At 57.0% G+C, this 26,981-nt stretch overlaps 1 protein-coding gene across 1 annotated transcript in view; it reads left to right on the top strand.

Annotated features, from left to right (window-relative positions):
* Positions 1-26,722, top strand: part of FER1L5 (fer-1 like family member 5) — a 53,965-nt gene extending 27,243 nt beyond the window's left edge. Inside the window, exons 20-53 of the mRNA XM_042247289.1 lie at positions 3,770-3,894; positions 4,981-5,081; positions 5,883-6,060; positions 6,139-6,294; positions 7,404-7,535; positions 8,747-8,910; positions 9,211-9,325; positions 11,620-11,722; positions 12,481-12,644; positions 12,750-12,989; positions 13,157-13,301; positions 13,425-13,502; positions 14,564-14,745; positions 15,335-15,496; positions 15,820-15,921; positions 17,158-17,304; positions 17,385-17,547; positions 17,656-17,681; positions 18,521-18,571; positions 18,691-18,795; positions 19,118-19,237; positions 19,781-19,942; positions 20,167-20,258; positions 20,849-21,019; positions 21,248-21,396; positions 21,796-21,935; positions 23,261-23,349; positions 23,589-23,684; positions 24,283-24,424; positions 24,878-24,977; positions 25,054-25,247; positions 25,645-25,754; positions 26,059-26,206; positions 26,316-26,722. Coding sequence (XP_042103223.1) covers positions 3,770-3,894; positions 4,981-5,081; positions 5,883-6,060; positions 6,139-6,294; positions 7,404-7,535; positions 8,747-8,910; positions 9,211-9,325; positions 11,620-11,722; positions 12,481-12,644; positions 12,750-12,989; positions 13,157-13,301; positions 13,425-13,502; positions 14,564-14,745; positions 15,335-15,496; positions 15,820-15,921; positions 17,158-17,304; positions 17,385-17,547; positions 17,656-17,681; positions 18,521-18,571; positions 18,691-18,795; positions 19,118-19,237; positions 19,781-19,942; positions 20,167-20,258; positions 20,849-21,019; positions 21,248-21,396; positions 21,796-21,935; positions 23,261-23,349; positions 23,589-23,684; positions 24,283-24,424; positions 24,878-24,977; positions 25,054-25,247; positions 25,645-25,754; positions 26,059-26,206; positions 26,316-26,543 — 4,580 coding nt within the window. The 3' untranslated portion in view covers positions 26,544-26,722. The remainder of the gene's footprint in view (positions 1-3,769; positions 3,895-4,980; positions 5,082-5,882; positions 6,061-6,138; positions 6,295-7,403; positions 7,536-8,746; positions 8,911-9,210; positions 9,326-11,619; positions 11,723-12,480; positions 12,645-12,749; positions 12,990-13,156; positions 13,302-13,424; positions 13,503-14,563; positions 14,746-15,334; positions 15,497-15,819; positions 15,922-17,157; positions 17,305-17,384; positions 17,548-17,655; positions 17,682-18,520; positions 18,572-18,690; positions 18,796-19,117; positions 19,238-19,780; positions 19,943-20,166; positions 20,259-20,848; positions 21,020-21,247; positions 21,397-21,795; positions 21,936-23,260; positions 23,350-23,588; positions 23,685-24,282; positions 24,425-24,877; positions 24,978-25,053; positions 25,248-25,644; positions 25,755-26,058; positions 26,207-26,315) is intronic.
* The last annotated feature ends 259 nt before the right edge of the window (positions 26,723-26,981 follow it).

The raw sequence follows: 26,981 nt of genomic DNA, 5'->3' as shown, positions 1-26,981 counted from the left end.
GTACAAGTCTTTTGGTGGAAATGAGCTTGCACTTCTCTCGGGTAAATAGCAATGGAATTGGTTTTAAAATACCTAACATTTTCCCCAGGTGGTTGTAGCACTTTACATGCTCACAGCAATGTGTTCCCTTGTTCAAAGTCCTTGTCAACTTTTGGTATGGTCAGCCTTTACCATTTGAAACATTCTGATGGGTGTGAAATTGTACCTAATCATAATTTTTGTTTTTTTGGCCACTCTAAGTGGCTTGTGGGATCTTAGTTTTCTGACCAGGGGCGGGACTTGGCCCCTGCAAGTGAAAGCACCAAATCCTAACCACTGGAGCACCAGGGAATTCCCCTTCATTTTAATTTCCATTTCTTTAATCACTAATAATACTGAGCATCTTTTCATGCTCACATATCTTTCTTTAGTGAAGGGGCTGTTCAGGTTTTTGCCTATCTTTCATCCTTTGTCTTTTTATATTATTACATTGCAGGAGTTCTTTTACAAGGATACAATTCCTTTATCAGATAGGTTCTGCTAATATTTTCTTCCTCTCTGTGGTTTATTTATTTATTTATTATTATGGCCAGGTATCTTACTGTGGCTTTAATTTGAATTTCCTTAACATCAAATGACACTGAGCATCTTTTCATATGCTCTTAGCCATTCATGTGTCTTCTTTGTTTATATGTTTAATTCAAGTCTTTGCCCATTTTTTCCATTGGGTTGTTTGTCTTATTATTGAGTTGTAAGAGTCCTTTATATGTTCTGGATACAAATACTTATCAGATATAGGATTTGCAAATAGTCTGTGGCTTGTCTTTTCATTTTTTTAATGGTATCTTTTGAACAGCAAACATTTTCAACTGACGGAAGTTCAGTTTTTTTTTTCTTTCATGGTGTCATGTCTAAGAACTCTGCCCAACTCAAGGTCATAAAGATTTTCTACTTTTTCTTCTAAAAATTTTACAGGTTTCATTCTTACGTTGAGCTGTATGGTTCTTATTTTGGCCCTGGCACAGCATATGGGATCTTAGTTCCCTGATCAGGGATCGAACTCTGACTCCTGCAGTGGAATTGCAGAGTCTTAAGCACTGGACCTCCAGGGAAGGTCCCTATGTTTCCTTCTGAATTATCAATAATTTTCATATGAGTACTCAGTTTTTCAATCATTTGTTAAGAAGATTATCCTTTTTCCAGGTGGGTTTTCTTAAATTGCGTTTTTAAATACTGTTCCATCGTTCAGGGTTTCTACTACTGGGGTCCCATTTATGGGCTTAATTCTCCTTACTTTCTTCTGCATCCGTCTTGTTCTTCTGCATCCGTCATTTTCTCCCTGATCCTTTTTGGCTCTTTATTTCTATCTTATTTTGGCCATTTTCCTTTTTTTTTCTATGTCTACTTTTGTTTATTTGGCTGCACTGGGTTTTAGTTGCAGCATATGGGATTTTCAGTCTTCACTGAGGTATGCTGAATGTTTAATTGTGGCATGTGGGATCTAGTTCCCTGATCAGGGGTTGAATCCTGGGCCCCCAACATCAGGAGCACAGAGTATTAGCCGCTGGGCCACCAGGGAGGTCCCCTGGGTGCCCTTCTTATTTCTTTGCCTCCCGCTGGATTGTCTGCTGAGTCTAACCCCTGTTGGGCTTCCTTTCATGCCGTCTTCCTTCCTGTAATGGTTTGGTTTTCTCTTCGATTCCTGTTGTGAGTTTTGCCAGCTCGCGCACCCTCGTCTGAGTCCTGGCTTCGTTCCGGGGGTGTTTCTTAGCTGCGCTCTGCCCCCATCCAGCCGTGGCTCCCGCTGTCTGTCTTGCCGTTCAGCCCCACCCCCAGGTGACTTCTGTCACCCTTCAACCCTCACAGCTCCGCAGGCACCCACAGCTGGTTCTGGCAGCCCTTATGTATATTTTGAGCCTGCAGACTGTATCTGCCTCCTTGTTTTGCTGAAAATGGAGTTCTTTCCCTTCTCCTTGTTGCTTTTGTCTGCTGTCCAGGAGCAGCAGAAGGAAATTGCCATTGAGAGCCCCAGTCCTAGATCTGTTTATTCATCATCCCTGTGATTCACGCAGTGCGAGGGTCTGAAACTGGCGTCCTTCCAACAATTCAGGAAAATTATAAGATGCTTTCCCTTTGAAAATGACCTCTTACCCTTCTCTCTTCTAGCTCCTTCTCAAATTTACTCTGTCCTCTGTGGAACTTCTCATGCTGTTCCACACATTTGTAAGTCTTCCTTCTGTATTTTTCATCTCTCTGGGCTGCATTCTGCGTAATTTCTTCCAGATCTTCTAGGAAAAGCCGTAGGTAACTATTCTATTAAAAACTTCTGGCAGCTCCCTCGCTCTCTCCCACATCATCCTTCTCCATAGCATTTTCCACCACTGACACACTGTATTTTATGTATTTTGTCTTTTTTGATCCCAGTGTTGTTTCTTTTTTATAATTCTTGAATAGACTTTTGATTCAAACATAACACATCTATGGAAAAGTACACAAGCCAAAGTATTCAGCTCAATGAATTATTGCAAAGCAAACATAGCCACATAAAAGCATTCAGACTGTGAAACAAAATCCCAACATCCCAGGGGCCCCTTGAACCTGCCAGCCCCCACCCACACCAAGGGCTGCTGTCCTCCTAACTGACAATTAGTTTTGTCTGGTTTTTAACTTTTTATTTTTTAACCTTTCTTTCGTTTTCTTTTGATTTCTGGATTTAAAAAGATATTTATTTATTTGGCTGTGTCGGGTCTTTGTCGAGACACGTAGGGTCTCTTGTTGTGGTGCAGGGACTCTCTAGTTCCTCCGAGTCATGTGCGATCTTAGTTCCCCCACCAGGGATCAAACCCAAGTCCCCTGCATTGCAAGGCAGATTCTTAACCACTGGACCACAGGGAAATCCCCAACATAGCTTCATAGGGGACGCAATTCAACCTGTTTCACAGGGGTGTCCTGTTGGACCGCCCACCTCAGATGGTGCTCAGCTGTCTCTCCTGACCTCTGGGCCCTGGCAGTTGTCACAGAGAACAGCCAATTCTCCAAGATTTTCCAGAAACTCAGAGGACAAATGTCTACTTTGCTTCCACTTGCCTCACAGACTTTCTGCTTTGACTTTATTTTCGGTTTCTTGTGGATTTTATTTCAACTCAGCAAAATGTTTCAGAAAAAGAATACCATGTGTTTCATCTAGCTTTCCCTGCCCTTGTTTCAATAAGAATCATGGCCAGGGGACCTAGTCTCCCAGGCCCATCACTGGCCTTTGACCACGCCTGCGCCTCCACCCCACTCCTCTGCACCAGCAGGCCCTTTATGTCAGGTGTCTGCTCAGCCTAACCAAACTCTGGGTCTCTGAACCCAGGGCCCACTCCTCCTCTGCCTCCTGACACCCAAGGAAGACCCCACCTCAAGGCAGACCTGGGCCTTGGCATCTCGCCTGAGTTAGGGGCACAGGCTCTGGAACTGAATGCCTGCATCACACTACCTGGCTGAGCCATCGCAGGGAAACCACTTCCCATCACTAGCTTGGGTTTTCCCACCTGTGAACTGGGGACTTTGTGAGCCCAAGTGACATGGAGCACCGTGAGGGCCCCGTTAGGCCAGCTGTGCTCATCAAAGCATATCCATCCTGAACTGGCCCTCAGCCTACCCTCCAGCGGGAGGGGTCCAGTTGGGATGCTTTAGCAGATCACCCTGTAGAGGAATGGAATGGCCCAGGGAAGGTCCTCTGAGAGCGGACACGGCAAGGGATGTCCCTCAGACACCCCCTCCCCACACACGTGGCTCTGTGTTTCAGGGAACATCTACCATTACGTGCCCTGGTACAACACCAAGCCCGTCGTGGCCGTGACCTCCTTTTGGGAGGACGTCAGCTTCCGTATGAACTGCCTCAACCTCCTCCAATTCACGCGGGATCGCCTGGTGAGTCGTGTGGGCAGGGGAGTGAGGGGGCCAGGGAAGGACCCCTGGTTTTTTGGTTTTTAAATTTGTCTACACCGGGTCTTTGGTTGTAGCATGTGAACTCTTAGTTGCGGCATATGGGATCTAGTTCCCTGATCAAGGATGGAACCCGGGCCACCTGCCTTGGGAGCATGGAGTCTTAGCCACTGGACCACCAGGGAAGTCCCAGGACCCAGGCCATTGATGGGAGATGAGGGAAAATGAGCCGCAGCCTTAGGAATCCGGTCACTCCACTCTCTCATGCATTCCACACCAGTTGAGGGGCCAGACAGAAGCACCAAAGACACGAAGATGCGTAGACCCCAGCAGGGAAGTCGGACATGCAATAGTTAGGGCACAGAGCAGCAGGGCTGCAGTGGAGATTCAGGTGCTAAGAGCCACAGGGGCAGACAGACTCAGGTGGGACAGGTAAGATGAAGAGGGGAGAGTCAGAGGAGCTGTTGGAAAAGATGACATTTAAACAGAGTCTTTCTGGGGTCAGTGGTGGGGGTGCAGAGAAAGGAACACTGGGCAAAGCCGTAGTGATAGGAAGTTCATGGTTGGCTGGGGTATGGAGGTGATGAGGAAATAAGACCAGCGGAGCTGGGAAGGGTCAGATAACAAAAGGTGATCTGAGGGGGGAAGCCGCTGAGCAGTTTTAGGCAGCAGAGCCCCCTGACTCCCCCACCTTAGATGTGACTTTCTCGCACCAACAGAAGGGAAGCCTGAGGTCAAGACCCTGTGACCCCTTCCCTGTGACCCATGGTCCTGCTACATCCTGGCTTCTTCCTGCCACCCATTTTTTCTGTAGGGTAGTCGGGAGGGAATCCTAGCCTTCAATGGTATGTGACAGTTTTGGATATGGACACCTCCAGGGTACCCCTACGTTCAGTTCAGTCGCTCAGTCATGTCCGACTCTCTGTGACCATCCATGGACTGCAGCACGCCAGGCTTCCCTGTCTGTCACCAACTCAAAGGTCCCCAAGCCCTGGCTGAAAGCATCCTAGGCCAATCAGCCTGTCCCAGGGGAGCCCCACACTCACACACTGCTTCTCTCCTGCTGGGCAGAAGGCCAATCTGGACACCCTGAAGTCCATGAGGAATCCGAGAGACCCGGCTCTGCTTCCCCAGTGGGAGAGACTGCTGAGGGAGCTGGTGGAAGACTGCAAGTAGGGGCAGGGGGCACCCACCCCTGGGGCTAGGGCTGAGCTAGACCGAGTCCACACAAGGCCTGGGGCGCAGACCAGACCCTGCAGAACAGCTACCCTCCCGCCTCCCTCCCGCACCCCTGCCTCCACAGGAAACATAAGCTCAGATCCCTCTCCAAACGACAGAGCTGCTCCTCTGCCATTCAGGGACCCCCAAAAGGAGAGGAGAGGACCTCTCCTCTCATCACTGTCCCCTCTACATCCACGCCTGATGCTCCTATCAAACCAAGCTTCTCTCCATTGTCCAGACAAGCCCTGCACATCCCAGCCCACACCTTCTCCTCCATCACTCCTCGCCTCAAGGCCCTCGTCAGGCTTCTGCCTGTTCTGGAAGAGCCCTTGTAAGGCTTCTCTTGGGCCTGCAGCCCACTTAGATCACCTCCTCCCTGGGTTTGGTTGGCCCTCCTCTCACAGCTCACACCTCTGTCCACGAGGAGGTCCTGAGCATGGGCCTGGCACACCGTGGGGGCTGGGGGGACCAGAGCAGGAGGTATGGGAACCCAGGGCCAGGCCCACAGTGAGCGTGCTTCCTGAGGAGGGCGGGCAGGGCTCCCTACCCCTCGCCATGCCTGCACTCTGTGTCTGCGGGCCGGTCCACCAGGTCGACCAGCTGTTCCGGCTGACTTGGTCTCAGAGGAGCAGTCAGCTGGGTCAACCAGTAGGGAAAGCTCTCCGGTCCAGGGAGGACACTGAGGGTGGGTGGGTGGTGAGCAGGTGAGATGGGACAGAGACCAGCCCCCGCTCCTCCGGTTCTGGCCACAGGCGGCCGCTGCCCTGCATGACCAGTCAGCCCAAAGCCACCGACCTGGACAAGAACAGGTGGAAGCTCCGCCGCCTCCTTCTGCAGGAACTGGCCCAGAAGGCCAAGCAGGCACCCCCCAGGGACATGGTGGCCACCGCAGAGGGCTGGCTGTACCGCCTCAACGCCGTGCTCCCCGAGGTGGGCGCTGGGCGCTCCGGCCGGGAGCAGGCCCTGGTGCTGGCTCCTCAGGCGGGCCTGACGCTCTCGCGCCCGCAGCCACAGATGAACCTCCCAGACGTGATGATCTGGCTGATGTCCCGGGAGCAGCGGGTGGCCTACGCTCAGGTGCCCGCCCACAGCGTCCTGTTTTCCCCAGATGGGGCCCAGCATTCCGGCAGGTTCTGTGGGAAGACACAGACCCTATTCCTGCAGGTGGGGAGGTCAGGGGTCCTCAGGGGAGGAGAGGGCCCAGGACACCCCAAGGGAGAAGCCCTGAGCCCCCCAGCCCCACCCCAGGGAGCCCCCATGAGCCTCTGGAGGGCATGCCCATTTCCTCTCTGCCGGGCCCTTTACCAGGAGAAATGGGGTTTAAACAAAGGGAGGCGGGAGCCTGGGGCCATCGGCATGTAGCCGATGCCAAGTCCATGCCCATCACAAATGTTCCTCAAGTTTGTCCCCTCCATCGTCCTCAAGCCTCACTTGGTCCTGTCCCTGTCCGCTCTCCCCTGGTCCATGATTGGCTGCTATCTACAGTCCTGGCGTGCTGCAGTCCATGGAAACAGAGGAACTGGAAACGGGGTAGTTTCCCTCAGAACCGTAAACCCAGGGGGGTGGGCGAGCAGCTGGCCAGAGGTTTTGCTCTACATATTTAGTGCCTTTAAGGTTTGGGCTCCAGCCCTTCCTATCAGATACAATCCATAAATAAGGCTGACTGAACGCGAGTCTCCAGTCCTAAAGACAGTCCTAACTTCCAGCCTTCTCCCTCCTGCCCCCGGGGAGGCAGGTGGGAGACCCTGCCTCCCTCTCAGAGACTCCCTGGCTCCGCATTGCCCTTCCCGCCGTCATGGAAGGCTCCGTCCCAACGGTGCCCAGCTGAGTCCTTCTTTTCTTACAAGAACACTGAGACTTGAATCCTGGTTCTGTGGCTCACTGGCTTGTGTGAGTTGGGGCCAGCCGTGTCTGGCCTCAGCCTGCTCCTCTGTGAAATGGGCCTGTGATGAAGGTGCCCACTTTGTAGTGGTGTGTGCGCACTGAGCATACGTGACACCTGGTGCTCAGCACAGAGCCTGGCACATCACACAGCAGGTGCCACTGCCAGTGTCGCCATCAGCGCCGCCACTCCCTCGGGCACTCCCAGCCTCCCCAGTGGCCCCTCCACACTCCACACTCCTGCCTCTGTTATGCCCGTCACCCAGCTCAGTGTGAAGCCCCTGCTCCCGGGGCTTAGGGTGAAGGGGCAGGTGTGTGTGCCCCTCCCTAACCCATGCCCCTGCCCCCGGGGGGACCGAACTCCTGCGCTTGCTGACCTGCCTCTGGCTCAGTACCCAGAGGGAGAAGGAGAGAAGGACACCCTCCCCGGCCAGCTCCGGGTCTGCATGTGGCTGGGCAACGTAACTGACAGCAGGGACCTGGAGCTGCTCCGCCAGGGCGAAGTGGTCGTGTATGCAGAGACGGTGAGTGGGGGTGCGGCGGGGGCTGGTGGGGGTGTGACGTGGCACCTGCCCAACTCCGAAGGTGGAGGAAGGTTCGCTGGCAGAATCTGAGAACCGTAAAAGGAGCTAGAGGGAAGTGACTAAAGGAGTCCCTTGTTGACAAGCGATGGTCTTGGTAACAGGAGGGCAACTGAGTGGTCCCCTGGGGCTGGTCACTTTCACAGGGATGGAGGCTTATGGGGAATTTCTCCCAGTTAGCTCAGGGCACATGAGGGGAGTAAGGCTCAGACGGCTTGCAGCGTCCTTGTCCATCATTAACATGACAGCCTGGGACCCCTACCCACCTCAGCTGGGGAGGGGCAGTTCTGAAACAGAGGAACTGGAAACGGGGTAGCTTCCCTCAGAACCGTAAATCCAGGGGGGTGGGCGAGCAGCTGGCCAGAGGTTTTGCTTTACAATCAGAAGGGGAGGACGTGGCTCACGAGAAGGTCCTGAGAGTAGAGGGGAAATAAGTTTTGAGTTTCAGACTTCCCAGGTGGCTCAGTGGTAAAGAATCTGCCTGCAATGTAGGAGACCTGGCTTCAGTCCCTGGGTCAGGAAGATCCCCTGCAGAAGGCTACCCACTCCAGTATTCTTGCCTGGAGAGTTCCATGGACAGAGGAGGTTGGCAGGCTACAGTCCATGGCTCGCAGAGTCAGACACGACTGAGCAACTAACACTTCAGACTTAACTGAGTTAAAACCTGTTTTCATGGATCCTATGTTGCATGCTGTGGATGGAGAGACGGCAGGACTTGGAGGGGCTGAGACAGACGGGGGTTAGGATGAGTACAGGGAGCAGGGGCTCAGTGTCCCTCAGGGGAATGTGGAAGAAAGTTCCAGACCCAGTGGCAGTGGTGGAGCAGGATGGGGTTCCCCAGTGACGTGGGGAGGACAGGTCACGTGGCAGGCAACCAGCAGGCTCTAACGCAGGCATCCACCCACTCCACTCCTCCATAGCTGAGCCACCTGGGGTAGAGGTGACCTCTGAGCCTCAGCCTCATCGCCTGTGAAATGGGAGAGTGTGGCTGAAAGGGGCCTGAGCATGAGCACTTGATTCGTGGCAAGGTCCCATGCCCTTTCTTGCCCGGCTTCATGTTTCTAGGAGGCGCGTACAGCCTAGTGTAGGGGGCTTTGGGCAGGTGCCGGGTATGAGGAGGGGGCTGTAGGCGCTGGCGTTTTCCCCTCTCCCAGTACGAGAACCAGGCCAAGTTTAAGGGCCAGTGGGGACAACAGTTCCTGCAACACTGCCCCAACTTCTCGGATGTCTTGGGGCACAAGGCCCTTCCCAAGGAAGATTTCAAAGAGCCCCATGGATGGCACTGGGACGGTCCATGGACAGTGGAGCCTCAGAGGAGGTGAGGCTGGGGTGTGGGGCTGGAGCCTGCATGCCCCTGGACAGGCAGCCTTGGCACTGGCACTTCATCTTACCCAGGAGGGGCAGTAGGCCCCAACTCAGGGAGGCAGGCATGCAGCCACTGGAGCCTGGTCCCGGGGCCCTGCCCACCCCCTTCCCTGCACGCTAGGCCCCGCTGCCCAGCCTTGCCCAGAGCAGGTGCTGCTGCCAGGTGTGGCAGTGTTTGGCCAGCAAAGGAGGACCCCAGAGGTCCGTAAGCTCAGGGAGGTGTGCTGGGAACTTGGGGTCTCGCCACCTCCAGGCTGCTCCTGGACACGGACATCAACAAGAGCCAGGTGCTGGAGGAGGTGTATGAGAACCAGCGCCGGGATGCAATGGGGGCCTGGGTGCCTGCCGCCATCCCCAACACGGATGTGGTGAGCAGGGGGCATGGCGGACAATTCATGCTCCTAGTGGGGGCGGGTTCTTGGAAGCTGGGAGCACTGGATTAGTGGGACCCTGGTGAGCACTGATGGGGTTTGTATCCCAAGGTGGCAGGAAGAGGTGCCCTAAGTGGGAGGGAAGAACGACAGGGTATCTCCGTCCCCCGTGCAAAGGCAGTGCTTTAACCCAGAATGGGAGACTCTGGGGCTGCTCTAAACCAACACTGCCTGAGATAACTTTTTTTTTTTTTTTTGAACTTTTTATTTTTTATTGCAGTAAAGCCAATTAACAATGTTGTGAGTTTCAGATGGACAGCAAAGTAACTCAGCCATACACATACATATATCTGTTCTCCCCCAAACTCCCCTCCCATCCAGCTGGCACATAATGTTAAGCAGATTTCCCTGTGCTAGCCAGTAGGTCCTTGTCGATCATCCGTTTTCAGTTCAGCGGTGTGTACGTGTCCATGCCAAGCTCCCTAACTATCCCTTCTCCCTTAGCAACCATAAGTTCACTTTCTAAGACTGTGAGTCCAAGAGAACTTTCTGTGATGCTAGAAATGTTCTGGATCACCACTGTCCACATGTGGCTACTGAGTGCCTGAAATGTGACCCTTGTGAGAGTGAGGAACTGAACTTTAAATTTTATTTCTTTTCTATTTGGCCACACTGCACAGCTTGTGGGATCTTAGTTCTGTGGCCAAGGATCAAACCTGGGCCTCCGGCAGTAGAAACTCAGAGTTTTAACCATTGGACCACGAGGGAATTCCCAAATTTTGTTTCATTTTAGTGAACTTACATAGAAGGAGCCCCAGGAGGCTGGTGGGCTTCTCAGGTGGCTCTGTGGTAAAGAATCCACCTGTCAATGCAGGAGACACAAGTTCAATCCCTGGGTTCGGAAGATCGCTTGGAGGAGGAAATGGCAACCCACTCCAGAGTTCTTGCCTGGAGAATCCCACTGATGGAGGAGCCTGGTGGGTTTCAGTCTATAGGGTTGCAAAGAGTCCAACACAACTGCACAGCTGAGCACACACACATGGAGGCTGGTGGCTGCTGACTGGATCAGTTCAGTTCAGTTGCTCAGTCGTGTCCGACTCTTTGTGACCCCATGAGCTACAGCAGGCCAGCCTTCCCTGTCCATCAGCAACTCCCAGAGCTTGCTCAAACTCATGTCCATTGAGTCGGTGATGTCATCCGATCATCTCATCCTCTGTCATCCCCTTCTCCTTCCACCTTCAATCTTTCCCAGCATCAGGGTCTTTTCCAAGGAATCAGTTCTTTCGCATTAGGTGGCCAAAGTATTGGAGTTTCAGCTTCAGTGTCAGTCCTTCCAATGAATATTCAGGACTGATCTCCTTTAGGATGGACTGGTTGGATCTCCTTGCAGTCCAAGGGACTCTCAAGAGTCTTCTCCAACACCACAGTTCAAAAGCATCAATTCTTCAGTGCTCAGCTTTCTTTGTAGTCCAACCCTCACATCCATACAAGACCACTGGGAAAACCACAGCCTCGACTAGACGGACCTTTGTTGGCAAAGTAATGTCTCTGCTTTTTGGTCTGCTGTCTAGGTTGGTCATAACTTTTCTTCCAGGGAGCAAGCGTCGTTCAATTTCATGGCTGCAGTCATCTGGATAAAAATAGAGTAAATAAAGTCTGTCACTGTTCCCATTGCTTTCCCATCTGTTGGATCTTAGTTTTCTGAATGTTGAGTTTTAAGCCAGTTTTTTCACTCTCTTCTTTCACTTTCATCAAGAGGCTCTTTAGTTCCTTTTGTGCTTTCTGCCATAAGGATGGTGTCATCTGCATATCTGGGATTATTGTTTCTCCCGGCAATCTTGATTCCAGCTTGTGCTTCATCCAGCCTGGTATTTTGCATGATGTACTCTGCATATAAGTTAAATAAACAGGGTGACAATATACAGCCTTGACGTACTCCTGACTGGGCAGCGAGGTTAACTCACGTCTCATAGGCTGGTCTCCTCTGCACATGGGCAGAGCTGGCTTGAGTGTGGGCAGGTAGCAGCATCCACCTGAGATTCAGTCATGCTATTTTACTTTCATAGTCATACATATGGTTATTTCCTATTTGTGTTGAGTGGTTCTATAAAGTTTATATAAAACTGATAGTGCTTATATAAAGTTTCCTTTTAAAAATACATGTATAGTTCAGAAAGGCAAACCCATAAAAGTGAACACACAGATGGCACTAGACGCAACAAGCACTGTCTGCTCCTGGGGTGGGAGGCCACGACGGCTGCCGTAGGCCCGCCCTGTCTGTCTGCCCACAGAATGGAGAGCCCGTGGAGGCCCGGGAGATTGTGGAGTGCCCCCAAGGCTGGCATGTGAAGCAAACCTGGGCTGTGGAGCTGAACCATGCAGTGGACAATGAGGGTCAGTCCTCTGGATGCTGAGGGCGGAAGGGCCTGGAGCTGAAAACCGCCAAGCTCTCGGGTGGAGTGGGCCTGTGTCCCTGGGGTCCCCAGCCTTCAGAGAGTGGGGCCTCCCTACTTGCCACAGACATGGGCCCCAGCTTTAGGACAGGTGTGTGCATGTGTGCTAAGCCACTTCAGTCGTGTCTGATGCTTTGCAACCCCATGGGCTGCCAGGCTCCTCTGTCCGTGGGGATTCTCCAGGCAAGAATCCTGCAGTTGGTTGCCACGCCTCCAGGGGATCTTCCCAGGACAGGGATTGAACTCGAGTGTCTTCTGTCTAACCTGCTTTGGCAGGCGAATTCTTTACCACTACCTCCATCTGGGAAGCCCATGTGCTGAATGCCTCCTGGGCACATGAGCTGAGGTCAAGTCCAGAGCTTGGTTCACCCTAGTGGCCCCAGGGAAGGACAAATGAATGGGCTAGGAGTCGGAAGACCAGGGCTCAGGATGCAGGCTCTGCTACTTATGAACTGGGTGATGTGTGCGCGTCCCGGGACATCGGCGAGCTCACCTTCCTCATCTGTCAGACGGGCTGCTGGGCTTGGGCCACTGGGGGTTGCTGGGTGACCACACCTTTCCCTGTGGCCAGACAGACCTGGACCTGAGGGACTGCACTGCCCCCTTGGCCTGCCCTTCCCAGGTCCTGTGTCTCAGGCCCATCCAAGCCCCTGAGCCCGTGGCGCCTGGGCACCCACGGGCCGTGTCCTGGCCCCGCAGGGTGGGAGTATGGCGTGGGCATCCCGCCCTCGGGGCTGCCCAAGGTCTGGAACTCGGTGGAAAAGACCTACTACTCACGCCGGCGCCGGCGCTGGGCACGAGTGCGCTACCGGGACCACGGGCAGCTGAGCCACGAACAGGAGACCCTCTCCTTCCTGCAGCTGGTGAGGGGCCTCCAGACAGTGACCGCTGGGACCACAGGGTGGGAGGGGGGCCCACCCACTCCCACACCCACGCTGGGTGAGAGGGAGCCTCTACTCTCCTTGCAGCACCACCCTGGCCTGGCTGAGGACGAGGCAGGCTGGGAGTACGGTGTCTTCGGCTCCAAGTTCCACCTGAACCCTGAGCCCCAGAGCCGCTTCCGCCGCCGCTGCTGGCACCGCAGGCTGGCCCCCAACAAGGTCAAGGGCATTGCACCCATATTCCTCCTGGAGGGATCCTTGGTAAAGCCCCAGTGGTCCAGGGGTCTCCCCCCCCGCAACCCTGCCTCCAGAGCCAGGGCACACCTGGTGCGGCAGGCAGCCCGAGGGTCCTCATGTGGCTAGATGCAGTGACTGCTCTGGGGTGGTGGAGGGGACATGCCCGGGCTTTGGCTGGGGAGAAGGGTGACCTGGGCCTGGGCTGGAGGCGACAAGAAAGGCACCCAAGCGCCTCAGGGAGTCTGTCCCGGGCACAGAGCACAGATATGAAAGAGCAGGCGAGGAGGGAGGTGGACATGGTGTCGTCCACACGGAGGCTGGACAGAGTCATGAGTTCTCGGAGGGCGCCCCCAGGGATCACCCAGACGCCCAGCCTGCCTTTCATCTACTGCGTCTTCAACAGTGAGCGTGCAGCGAGAGTCTGCCTGGGCGGCCCCAGAGGCCCCCGGTGCCTGAGGGCAGGGAGCAGGGGGCCTGGGGGGGGGGCCTGAAGGCAGGTGCAGACATGGCCCCTCTCTCCCCCAGAGCCCCACTACTACCAGCTCTTCTGCTACATCTACCAGGCCCGGGACCTGATGGCCGGCCGCGTCCAGACATTCCAGGGTAGGCAAGGGCACCCCTTCTCCGCCAGCCTCTCAGGGCCCCCCCATCTGACCCCTCAGCAGTACAAAGGATGGCAAGGAAGGGGACGACAAACACGCAGACCCCTGCCCCCAGCAGCTCATGACCCTGGTTTGCGGAAAAGACACGAGAAGAGGGGACACAGGATGGGCGTGGTCTGTGTGTCCCCAACACCGTGAGATCAAGAAGGGGAGGCTTCACCCGGAGGAGACCACTTAGCTGGGCCTTGAAGAAGGTGGGGGAGGGGGAGACACGCAGGCCAGATAGAGGGCAACAGGCTTGGGCCCCACTTGTCCCTTGCATGGGACAGATGACAGGTGGGGATGAGATTTGGCAATTCCCAGCCCCACATGGAGATTTCAGGTGCCCTGGGCTGGCAGTGGCCATCTTTGTCAGGGGCCAGAGTGCTGAACGGGGTCTAGCCAGGGCAGTGGGTGCCCGCTGGGAACTGTGTCCATTGGGAACATCGAGAGGGCTTCCCTGGTAGCTCAGCAGTAAAAAAAATGCACCTGGAGTGCAGAAGATTCAAGAGACGCAGGTTTGATCCCTGGCTGGGGAAGATCTCCTGGAGGAGGAAACGGCTACCCACTCCAGTACTCCTGCCTAGAGAATCCCATGGACATAGGAGCCTGGCGGGCTACATAGTCCATGGGATCACAGAGTCAGACACCACTGAGTAGCTAAACTACCACCACCCTCTTCCAAAGGGCCTTGTGTTGTCCCCTGATGCCAAGGCCACTTGCTGATAATGAGGAAGAGCAGCCGCATACATGTAGCCTGGCCCCCAGAACCCCTCCAGAGAAGCCACTGGGCGCTCTGAGTCTGTGACGCCTGGACCCCAGCCATGACCGTTTAAAGTGGCCTGTGGCTACCAGCCCACGGGCTCTGCACCTAACGCTGAGGTGGCCTTCTGAGGGAGCTGGAATGGCTGCGGCTGGCGGGCCCGAGCCTCCCTGGGCTCTGGGTCCGATGGTGCCAGTCGGAAGAGAGGAGGGCTTCACTCAGTAGCTCCAAGGCACCACCTCCTCAACTTCTGCCCCCAGGGCCCTTCATCAGGCTGGTCTTCTTGAACCACAGCCAGTGCACCCAAACCCTGAAGAGCTCTGCAGCCCCCACATGGGCCCAGACGCTCATCTTTCAGCACCTCCTTTTGTACGAGAGCCCTCAGGACACCAGAGACAGCCCGCCATGCGTGGTGTTGGAATTGTGGCAGCGGGACCCCCAGGTGAGGCGGGCTGGGCTGGGCAGAGCTCTGAGGAGACTGTATTTTACTCGTCTTATTCTATCTGCTTCTTTGTGCAGCATGATTGGGGCTTCCCAGGTGTGGCCAGTGGTAAAGAACCCGCCTGCCAGTGCAGGAGACATAAGAGATACTGGTTCGATCCCTGGGTGGGGAAGATCCCCTGGAGGAGGAAGGCGTGGCAAGGCACTCCAGTCTTCTTGCCTGGAGAATCCCATGGACAGAGGAGCCTGGCGGGCTGTAGTCCGTGGGGTTGAAAGAGTCGGACATGACTGAGCGCCAGCGTGTATGCATGCACGTGGCATGAAGGGATCTTGGTGCTCTGGCCAGGGATGGAATTCGTGCCCCTTGCAGTGAGAGTGAGGAGTCCTAGCCACAGGGCCACCGGGGAATTCCTGCGAGGAGGCATTCCTGTAGAGGAGAATATTCAGAAAGTGCTCAGTGAGGCTGATTCGCCGAGCACTTCCTGAGAACATAAATGCCAGCCCTGACCCTGGCGTCGTCGGAATCCCGGGAGGAGCCGGAATGCTGCCAGCCTGGCCCCCAGGTTCTGTGACTTCCCTCTTCCCTCCAGGGCAGTGAGACACTGTGGGGACGGAGCATGTGGCACCCGGTGGTCTGGCTGGACGCCCAAGACCGGATCCTGCCCCCCATGAGGTGGCACCCCCTTGTAAAAGGGCTGGAGGATGAAGAGGGTGAAATCTTGGCGTCCTGTGAGCTGATCCTTGAGACTGAGGTGCTAGAAGAGGGGACCAGCTGGGAGGTGGGGTGCTTAGCACCCCAACCCTGCCCCGCTCCTCTGCCATGGGGTCCCACAACCGGCAGCCCCCAAGCCCAGTCCCTCAAGAAAGCCCTGGGGGGCCCTGGCTTAGACACCACTGGGCTGGGTGGTGCCGACCTGCCCAGCCTCTCCATGACTCCACCACTAGCTTCTGCCCAAAGGGCTCCAGGGCTGCCTCAGCTAAGCGCTCTCAGGGTCCTGCTTGAGTTGGGGAGGGGCACAATAGGACCAGACCAGTGGGGCCTTATGGTCCCTGCTCCCCTGCCTCATCCCTTCAGAGCCTCAGACAGCAGCTGCCCATGTTAAGTGTGCCCTGGAAGAACGGCATCTACATCCTCCCCAAGAGCATCCAGCCCACGCTCCGGAAAATGGCTATTGAGGTGACCAAGTGTGGAGCGGGGCAGGCGGGCGGGTGGGGCACAAGCTGTCCCCAGAGCAGCTGAGCGTTGCGGAGCACTCTCTGCTGACCCTCTTGTGCCTTCTGCCGACCTGATCCAAAGCTTGGACCCCGAGAAGATACCCTGTGAGAGACACAGGGAGACAGGAGAGACGTGAAGGGCAGAAGCTCTGAATATTTTGCAGTATTTTAATGCAAATCTCTGCAGCAGCAAAATATCATGAGGTAGCGCTAGTGGTAAAGAACCCGCCGGCTAATACGGGAGATGTAAGAGACACGGGTTCATCCCCGGGTGGGGAAGATCCTCTGGAGAAGGAAAGGGCAACCCACGCCAGTATTCTTGCCTGGAGAATCTCACGGACAGAGGAGCCTGGTGGGCTACCGTCCGGGGGGCCGCAAAGAGTCGGACGCGACTGCTTGGCACCCAGCAGGTCGTAGACCAAGGGCTTCAGCATTCATTACCTACTGTGTGTGAGCCTCACGTGGCCCCTGAGCAAAAATTAGGGACTACTGCCTTCCAAAGAAGGAAATTCAGGCTCTGAGAAATAACACAGCCACGCACAGCGATGCCAGGGCTCAGTGGCAGCAGCAGAGCTTAGGCCCGGCCCTGCCAGACTCCAAATGCCAGGACGATTCTCACCTCTTCTGAGAGTAGCAGGGAAGGCCCCATGTCAGAACCCACGTGCCCGCAGCAGACCCGGCCGAGAGTGGACAATGGCCAGGTCTTCCCAGCACCACAGCCTGAGTCAGGCCCGGTGGGTGGTCCCATGCTGCCCCGAGGCAGCTCTGTGAGGAGGGTGTGGACCACTCGTGGGGTGCCCTGTGTGGGTCCACTGAGAGCGAGTTCTCAGGGCACTATCCCGCTGACTGGCCACGGAGTTCTGTGGGGCCCAAGTCAGCCATGAGCTAGAGGGCACAGCCATGCCTAGGAGCCCGGGGGCCACACCAGCTGCTGTAGGCCTGGGAGGCAGCCAGCGTCAGGAACTCACCCCCCAGAGAAATGATTAGAGGCCAGACGGGCAGCAAGGGAGGAAGGAGGAGAGAGGACAGTGCCGGGCCTGGGCGCCAGCACTCCTCCTCACAGGAGAGGGGCCCCGGGTGCACCGTCACTCTCCAGCACCCAGCCTCGTGCCCTGGCCCTGCAGGCCCCCACCCAGGCCGGGCCCCCGAAGCAGAGGCGCCTCCTGTGCCCGTCCCCACCTGCTCTCCATCCCGCCAGATGCTGGTCTGGGGCCTTCGCAACATGAAACAGGCGCGCTCGCCCCGGCTCCTGGTGGAGTGCTGGGAGGAGCGCCTGCAGACGGAGCCCATCAGGGACTTCCAGACCAATCCCAACTTCGCCCAGTCCGCCCTCCTCCTCACGCTGGTAAGGACGCCCTGGGCGAGGGCTGGGACAGTGCCCTGCGCGTGGGAAGCCTCACGCCCTGGCCTGTCTGGGGGCTGCAGTACATGCCTACGGAGGAGACCTTTGTGCTGCCCCTGGTGCTGAAGGTGGTGGACAATCAGGACTTCGGCCAGGAGACCGTGGTGGGTCAGGCCAACGTTCACTCTCTGCAGCCCTACTTCTGTGACCCCTGGGCCGAGGACTACGTGCCTCCGCGGCCCCCAAGTATGACCCTCTCTCCCTGCCCCTCCCCCGGCCTCACCCACAGGGGTGCCCCTCCTCCTCCCCCTCGTCCCTTCTCCCGAAACTCACGACTGCGCTTTCTCCACGCAGCGCTGTCGGTGAAAAGGTACCAGGAGGTGAGTGAAGGGCCGGAGGCCCTGTGCGATTTCAGGAAATGGCCCTTGTGCCTGAGGGGGGGTGGATTAAACAGAGCTCTGATGTCTGTGCCTCCTGGGTGAGGCCTACTTGAGGAAACTCAAGGACAGCGATTCTCAACCTGGGCTGCACATTAGAATTGCTCAAGAATTTTAAAAAGCCCAGATGGCCAGACTACCAACCAATTGCTGGGGGTAGGACCCAGGTGGCATCAATCTCTTTCTTTTTTTCAAGGGCTTCCATGGTGGTTCAGATGGTTAAAAATCCTGCCATGTAGGAGATCTGGGTTTGACCCCTGGGTGGGGAAGATCCCCTGGAGAAGATCCCCTGGAGTGGCTACTCACTCCAGTATTCTTGCCTGGAGAATTCCACGGACAGAGGAGCCTGGCGGGCCACAGTCCATGGGGTCACAAAGAGCAGGACACGACTGAGTGACGAACACTTTCATCCCTCACCCCACCTCAAGTGACTCCAGAGTTTCCGAACTTCAGAACTGCTGCCCCGGAGCAGCACCTGTCGACTTTGAATGCACAGGAATCCTCGGGACATCCTGAACAAATGCAGATTCAGATCCAGGCGCCTGGGGTGGGGCTTAAGGCCCGCTTCTGAGCCTTCCGGAGCTCAATCTGGGCTGCGAACAACGAGAACCTAGAACAAACCTTCCCCTCCTTCTCGGCCCCCATCCTGTGTCTGAGGACCCCTGAACGAAGAGGCCTCTGTGAATGGGAAGGGAGCCATGACCTCGAGCCCGTTCTCCCCTGGGCAGTGGGAGGCGATGGGCAGCTGGGCCTTGCTCTGCTCATGTGCAGCCATTTTTCAGCTCCTAGGTTACCTCTGTGAGAAGTTCTGGTTCAAGTCCAGCAAAGCTGAGGTGATGGAGGCTCAGCCTCGGGAAAAAAGCAACAACCCTGGGCAGCTCAGGGAGGGGTGGGGGCAGAGGAAGCCATCGTGCCCCTTCCCCAGGGCCAAAATGCCCCCTCTCCCTGCCAGGACGAATATGACCAGGAAGTAGACTGGTGGAGCAAGCTGTTCTGGGCCACGGGAGACGCTCCCCAGACCTTGAAGTACAAGTACAAAGACTATCACACCCTGAAGGTTCGCAGGCCCCTGAGAGCGAGGACCGCCGAGGGATGGGGAGAGGCCGGGGGGAGGCCAGCACACGGGTACCGAGGCCTCAGGGAACGGCCAAGCTGGTGGAGACGGGGAGAGGGGCAGCAGGCGGTGTTCCCGCACCATTTTCACAAGATTCTGGACCACACGACCCCTGGCCACACTCTTTCAGGAACCAGCGCTCCCACTGGCAGCAGCTGTGCTGACCCCAGGGGTCCCTCCACCCGCCCCATCCTAGGAATGGTCCCCTCTGGCCGGGCCCTGGCCGGCTGCCCCCACCAGCGGGGTCCTCCGTGCCCTCCCACAGGTGTATGACTGTGAGCTGGAGGCTGTGCCAGCCTTCCAAGGCTTGCAGGACTTCTGCCAGACCTTCAAACTCTACCAGGAACGGCCCAGGCTGGACAGCCCTGTGGTAGGGGAGTTCAAGGTGTGTGTCCTGCCCTGCGTGGCTGCACCCATCACCCTGGGCCCCTTCCGCCTGGGGGAACACTCTGATAGGAGCCCTGGTTCTATATGTTCATTGTGAGGACGGGCATGGAGGGCTTGACAGTCTTGGGAGTGGGGGGCAGAGACTGACCTCTGCAGAGACTCAGGGTTGCCTCCCCTGATGCAAGAAGGGCTAGGGCTTTTCAATCCCCGCTCAGGCTCAAGCTTTTGAAAAGAAGTGTGGACCTGGAGGGGTGGATGGGGGTGGAAAGAGAGCTCCCTTCAGCAGAACCGGGAGCTCAGTTCCTGCATTAACACCCCTCTGAATGCCCTTCCTGATCAGCCCTCCTGAACATCGTGGTCCTGGCTGAGCATCTCTGCAGCACTTGCCCCCATCGGTCCTTGTGGGTTTCAGGTCCTGCTATTCTCAACACAATCCACTCTTCTGACCTGGGACCCGGGGCCCCTCCTGGAGGGAGTTGCACAGCCAGGCCGCTGCTGCCAGGCTGGCGGCCAAGACCTTCCCTCCCTGACACACGCACAGGGCCAGTTCCGCGTCTACCCCTTTCCTGAGAACCCGGAAGCTCCCAAGCCCCCTCGCCAGTTCCCGCTTTGGCCTAAGAAAGAGGACTTCCCCCAGCAGTGCCTGGTGCGGGTGTACATGGTGCGAGCCTTCCACCTGCAGCCCCAAGACCTCAACGGCCTGGTAACCAGCACCCCCGAGCCGCGGGGCCTCCCCGCCCTGCCCACCCCTACACCTCACTCTGCACTGCAGCATCTCGGAGCTCCCTCAGGCTGACGCCCAGACTACCGACTTCCCAAAGGCCTCCTCTGTACAAGGGGCTCCTCTCTGACCCACTCCTGCGCTCCCTCACCAACCCGGGCTGATTCCTCTTTCCTGTCCTCCCCTCCCTTCTCTCTGAACCCCAGTGTGACCCTTACGTGATCCTGAAACTGGGACAGACGATGCTTGGCAACCGGGACAAGTACCAGCCCAACACTCTGGACCCCATCTTTGGCGTGTGAGCCACCCAGTGCGCCGGGTCCCACGCCCCTGCTCTCATCCCCCGTGAGTCAGGAGCAGTCCTGGAGGCAGAGCATTCTTCTTCTGGCTTCTGCGTTCCTAGCACCATGTTCAACGGATGGACAAAGCACCAGCACCAACGGGCAGCCCAGCTCTCCCCTCCCTCTCTAACACGCTGCCCTGGAAGGGAGCTCAGAGTCCTGCACCCCAGGCCTATCAAAAATTACTCCCAGCATTTCCCTGGTGGTCCGGTGGCTAAGACTCTGCACTCCCTAGGCAGTGGGCCTAGGTTTGACCCGGCTCAGGGAACTAGATCCCACATGCTGCAACTAAGAGTTCTCACACCACAGCTAAAGATCCTGCGTGCCACAACTAAGACCCAGAGCAGCCAAAAAAAAAAAAAAGTTGCTCCCACCAGGACTGGGGGCTGGTTATTGGCAGAGGACAGTCATGCCAGGCTCTGCTCTCTATATTCACTGGGACCAAATAGAGGGGCGCATAGGCACATGGGGCCAGGATGCTGGAGAAACGGAGGCAGGTGGATAAACACGGTCCTCGGTCTCTGTGTCTCCAACACCCTCCCCCTAGGATGTTTGAACTGAGCTGCACCATCCCCCTGGAGAAAGACCTAGAGATCCAGCTCTATGACTTCGACCTATTCTCACCTGATGATATGATTGGAACCACAGTCATTGACCTGGAGGACCGACTCCTGTCTGGCTTTGGAGCTCGTTGTGGGCTCTCCAAATCCTATTGCCAGTGAGGACCTGAGTTGTGGCAGGGGTGGAGGGGTGGAGGAGTGGTGGGTGGTGGGTGGTGGGCAAGGGAGCAGGTGAGGGTGGAGGAGGGAACCCACAGCTCCCCTTGAAGACACCTGCATCCCAAGCCGGGGAGCTGGGGCCCAAAGCCATCTGCATGCCCACTCCCAGCACCGGTCAGCCTGCAGCGGGTAGCAAGGGCTTCTCCAGGACTCGGGTCTCCCCACAGGTCAGGGCCCTTCAGGTGGCGGGATCAGATGCCCCCAAGCTTGCTCTTGGAGCACCATGCCAAGCGAAAGGGACTACCGCCGCCTCTCTTCAGCCCTGAGGGTGACTCTGTTTATTACAACGGGAAAAAATTCGAACTGCAAAGCTTTGGTGAGAAGCGTACACACCTGCCAGCAAGCGCAGGGCCAGGCCTCTGCCTCCAGTGGTGCTCAGCATGGAGGCGTTGCCAGAGGGCATTGCCCCCCACCCTGTCCCCTGCACACATGCCAAATCGCTTCAGTTGTGTCCGACTGTGTGACCTATGGACTGCAGCCTGCCAGGCTCCTCTGTCCATGGGGTTCTCCAGGCATGGAGTCAGTTGCCATTTCCTGTTCCAGGGGATCTTCCCAACCCAGGGATTGAACCCACACCTGTCTACCTGCATCGGCAGGAGGGTCCCCTACCCTCCTATAATGGACAACCAAGTCCGCCTCCCAGGCTGAGCGTGAAGGCGGGGCCCACATGGGGCATGGGAAGGCCCCTGACTTCCTGATACCTCCTCTGATATAGAACTCAAGCCCCCTAGAGCACGCTTCCTGGGATCTAAGAAAGAGCGCCTGGCTCTGTACCTTCTGCACACCCAGGGGCTGGTACCCGAGCATGTGGAGACCCGCACTCTGCACAGTGACAGCCAGCCGGGCATTGACCAGGTATGAGACTGAGGGGCGCGGGAGGCGGGAAGGCCCACCATCTGGGATGAGAGGGGCAGGAAAGGCCAGGCATGCACAGGTGTGACTGCAAAGATGACGAATGTGTTCTGGGTGTGTTAATAAGAAGCTGCAGTGATGTCATGCAGAGTGGAGAGTCAGAGCTGGAAAAGCTGCTGATGAAAAACCGAGGCCCTGTGTCTGCTGTGGAAGCATTTGGGGGCCCCACCCGCCAGGGTCAGACATCATAACCCTGACTTGGCTGTGAAATGCAGGCTTTTTCTGCACAGCAAGGAACCCCAAAAAAGGAATAAAAATCCCCACAGGCACCCCAGTGATCCCCCATCCTCCAGGCACCAGAACGGCTCAGCTCATTCTCCCCATCTCTCAACCTGACAGCACGTTCTGCGTAACAAACTTCTCTGCTGATTGCTTTTTAAAACCACCCTCACTGGACTTGTCTTCTCATTCAGTGGGGCCGGTTTCAGAAGAATAAAACTAGGTCACGTGGTTTGAAGGACTCTCACCGCTGGCAGCTCTTTTTGTTGCTGTCGTCCAGTTGCCCAGTCGTGTCCGACTCTGTGACCCCATGGAGTGCAGCACCCAGTCTTCCCTGTCTTTCACCATCTTCCGGAGTTTGCTCCGGCTCACGTCCATTGAGTCAGTGATGCTGTATAATCATCTCACCCTCTGTTGCCCCCTTCTCCTCCTGCCCTCAATCTTTCCCAGCATCAGGGTCTTTTCCGATGAGTCGGCGCTTCACATCAGGTGGCCGAAGTACTGGCGACTCTGCTTTCTTGCTCTCTTCTCTCCTCTTTCCTCACTGGTTCTGCCCCTTCTTGCCTAGACCTCTGTGCGTGGTGAAAGCTTGACATCCTTAGGATGTGGTTCCATTAACATGAAATGACCTGGAGATCACCAAGCTTACCCTTATTCAGGGCCACTAGGTGGTTAATCAACACAGCCCCCGTCCCATTCGTAACCCTGTGCAGAGAGGCTGTCAGGCAGGGCCCGTTAAATGGCACCCCCCTCCAGACCCCAGTGACATGTGATGCCCTGGCACCACAGCCCCCAGCTTCACAGCCATCACACGCCACCAGCGTGTTCTCCCCGCCAAAAAAAGACAGTGGAAGCTGGTGCATGGTGCGCCGACTTCCTGTCTGAAGTCCATTGACCTCCCAGATCCCCCAATGCTTAGTGCTAGAAACACAGCCTCAGCAGGCCTAGACCCTGGGACGGGGACCCCCGCCAGACCAGCATGCCGAGTGTGGGGAGTAGCGGCGTGGGCGGGGGGGTGGCCAAGCCCAGCTTATCCTTGTCCACTCTAGGGAAAGGTGCAAATGTGGGTGGACATCTTCCCCAAGAAGCTTGGGCCTCCCGGCCCCCCAGTCAACATTGGGCCCAGGAAACCTAAAAGGTGAGTGACACCGGGCAGGGCGGCCCAGCCAGTGTGCGGGGCACCAGCAGGCGCCAACCCTGAGTCACGTGACATTTCCCTCTGCTGGGGCTCTAGGGCGCCGCCGCCTCGTGCGGCCCCCCAAGCCCAGGCCGACTTGGGTGGGCACAGAGCACAGCGCCCCCCCAGGCCTGCTCCCTCGCTGAGGCTGCGGTTGGGGAGCTATTCCTCCACAAAGCTTCAGACAACCGTGGCTGCAGGTATGAGCTCCGCTGCGTTATCTGGAAAACCACCCTCGTGGACCCGAAGGAAAAGAGTTTAAGTTACGACAGGATAAACGACATCTATGTCAAAGGGTGAGGGAGGGCACAGGGTGCCTCCGGTGTGCCTAGTTCTGTCATTCCTGGGGGTGCTCCCGGTCTCGGGGTGTGCTGGGCGGCCCTCCCCCCTGGGCTCCAGCTCAGGGAGTGGGGGTGCTCCCGGTCTCGGGGTGTGCTGGGCGGCCCTCCCCCCTGGGCTCCAGCTCAGGGAGTGGGGGTGCTCCCGGTCTCAGGGTGTGCTGGGCGGCCCTCCAGCTCAGGGAGTCAGGGTGCTCCCGGTCTCGGGGTGTGCTGGGCGGCCCTCCAGCTCAGGGAATCGGGGTGCTCCCGGTCTCGGGGTGTGCTGGGCGGCCCTCCAGCTCAGGGAGTCGGGGTGCTCCTGGTCTCGGGGTGTGCTGGGCGGCCCTCCAGCTCAGGGAGTGGGGGTGCTCCCGGTCTCGGGGTGTGCTGGGCGGCCCTCCAGCTCAGGGAGTGGGGGTGCTCCTGGTCTCAGGGTGTGCTGGGCGGCCCTCCCCCCAGCCCTCCAGCTCAGGGAGTGGGGGTGCTCCCGGTCTCGGGGTGTGCTGGGCGGCCCTCCAGCTCAGGGGGTGGGACAATCGACCGAGAACCCCAGGTGAGAGGACTCTGGCCGCAGGTGGCTATTCGGGCTGGAGAAGGACATGCAGAAGACGGACATCCACTACCGCTCCGTGACGGGGGAGGGCATCTTCAACTGGCGGTTCACCTTCACCTTGGACTACCTGGCAGCAGAGCACGTGTGTGTCTTGAGTGAGAAGGTAACATGCCCAGGCTCCCCTGGTGGCACAGTGGTAAAGAACCCTCCTGCTGATGCAGGAGACACAGGTTCGATCCCTGGGGTTGGGAAGATCCCCTGGAGGAGGAAATGGCAAACCTCTCCAGTATTCTTGCCTGGAGGATCTCATGGACAGAGGAGCCTGGCGGGCAGTGCATGGGGTTGCAAAGAGTGGGACACGACTGAGGGACCAAGCACACAGCCGACAGGCCCGAGGTGGGGCTGAGACACTCCTCCCCCCGCCCGCCACCCCCCCACACCCCGCCCCGAGCCTGCAAGCTGCACGGAGACACTTGGAATGTGGCCTTGGGTAGAAACCCTCCTGCCACTCGTCCTCCTCCACGGCTGTGCCATCGCTGCTGTGTGGTGAGCGGCTCAGTGGCCGTGAACTCTCAAGAAGAGCCAGGCCGGTAACACACGCTCTGCCACCCTCCAGGACTACATATGGAGCCTGGACCCCACGGTGACGAAGTTCCCAGCCCGGCTCATCATCCAGGTCTGGGACAACAACATCATCTCCATGGATGACTTTCTAGGTGAGACCCTGCCACAGGGCCCGCAGCCACGGGGCAGGGAAGTGCCTTCTCACTGACCACCTTTCTCTGGGTTCAGGGGTCCTGGAGCTGGACTTGTCGGACATGCCCCTCCCGGCCCCGCACTCCAGGCTGTGCTCTGTGAGGATGCTGGAGGCTGACCCCAAGTGGCCCCACTTCCTCCAGCACAAGCACTCGAATCTCTTTAAGATGAAGAATGTGGCTGGCTGGTGGCCTTGCCAGGTTCTCGATGGTGGCAAATGGCGCTTGTCGGTAGGAGCTGGGGCAGGTGCCTGTTGCCTGGGTTACAGGGCTGACTGCTGAGCCACACTGTTTGGTCGCTAAGTCCTGTCCAACTGTTTGCGACCCCATGGACTACAGCCCACCAGGCTCCTCTGTCCATGGGATTTCCCAGCAAGAATACTGGAGAGGGTTGCCATTTCCTTCTTCAGAGGATCTTCCCGACCCAGGGGTTGCACCCAAGTCTCCTGCCTTGGCGGGTGAATTCTTTACCTCTGAGCCACCTGGGAAGCCCACCGTGCCACATAAGCTGGCTCTAACAGACTTCTAGGGGCCTGAGCTGAACCCCTTTTCCCTTCTGAACCCTGGAAGAGGCAGGTTCTTGTTCCTGCCGTCTGAATTCAGTGCCCCCACAACCCATGGTTTCTAGGGTAAAGTGAAGATGACCCTGGAGATACTGACAGAGAAGGAAGCCTTAATCAAGGCGGCAGGACGAGGCCAGTCAGAACCCAACCAATACCCTACACTCCATCCTCCCTTGTAAGGGTCCCGCAGGGTAAAGGCACTGAGGCTGTCTTCCTGGTTCAGAAAGCTGAGTTGCTGGGCCTGGCAGTTTGTGTCGGGTGGTGCTGGGGAGGGGGCTGAGAAGTAAAGAGGGATACCTAACCCACCCCCCAACTCCAACTCAATGCTCAGTTATAACCAGGGGAGTGCAGCTGCAGGGAGAGAGGGGTGGGCAGAAGCAGAGCTTTTTTCCCACTGAAAGCCCTTCTGCTCTGGGTTACTTGACCTGAAAGGTTCCCTCTGCCCTCTTCCCTTCTCTGCCAACCCTGCTCCTGGACAGACGCACCCACACCCTGTTCATGTGGTTCCGGTCGCCCATTGGGAAATTCATCCGTGTAGTCTGGAGACGCTACCGCTTCAGAATCATAGCCACCGCCATCATACTGCTCATAGGGCTTCTGCTGTTCAACTTTATCTATTCGGCTCCGGTGAGGGACAAGCCTGGGGGGCAGGGGCGAAGGTGCCATGCCTCTTGGATGATGTGAGAGCGCGTTTTTGGGCTGCTACTTCAGGCTGACTGTTGCTCGTTCTCTCTAGAACTATTTGGCCATGAGCTGGATCAAACCGGAACTTCGGCTGAATGCCCCCATTCAAATATACGCCAATATCATCAACGCGCCCAACACCAGTAGTGCCAACTCTTCCAACCTCACCACTCCCCAGCAGAGCCTGAAACGTACAACGGCCCTTAGGCTGAAACACCTCCAGGGACACGTGACGCACCTGCGGGATATTCTTCCAGAACTTCTGGCCCCACAGAACTAATCCCCCACCACCCGCCAGGCTGGGCTCCTGGCCCACTGGCAGCCATACCCCTCAGCTTCCTACCAGTTCCTTGTTTCTGGGGACCTGGAATAGTCTGGCCATTCTGTTCAGAAACCACTTCCAACAAGCAGGGCAGAGCTGTAATTTTCCACTGAAATAAAGAGCATTTGTAACAGAGAGGCACCTCGTATCTGGGTGGTTGACACCACCACAGGCAAGGCCAGCCTCTGGGACGAGACCTAGAAGGGCGGGAGGCACCTCTTTGAGCCTCCAGGGCTCATCCACTGTGTGGGCCTCAGGTTGGAGGAAACAGAAGGCCAGAGCATCCGTGAGGAGAGATGGCTCCTGGAGGGTAAGGCCGCTGCCCTCCCCCGTCACGTGGCCAGGTGGCCCCTTCGCCCTGGGACACAGCTGGGACTCCAGGGCCCAGAGCGATGT

This window comes from Ovis aries, chromosome 3 (assembly GCF_016772045.2).
Source record: "Ovis aries strain OAR_USU_Benz2616 breed Rambouillet chromosome 3, ARS-UI_Ramb_v3.0, whole genome shotgun sequence".
In the NCBI taxonomy this organism is placed as follows: domain Eukaryota; kingdom Metazoa; phylum Chordata; class Mammalia; order Artiodactyla; family Bovidae; genus Ovis; species Ovis aries.
Note: the sequence above shows the minus strand (reverse complement) of the source record. Positions and strands in the feature narration are given on the sequence as shown.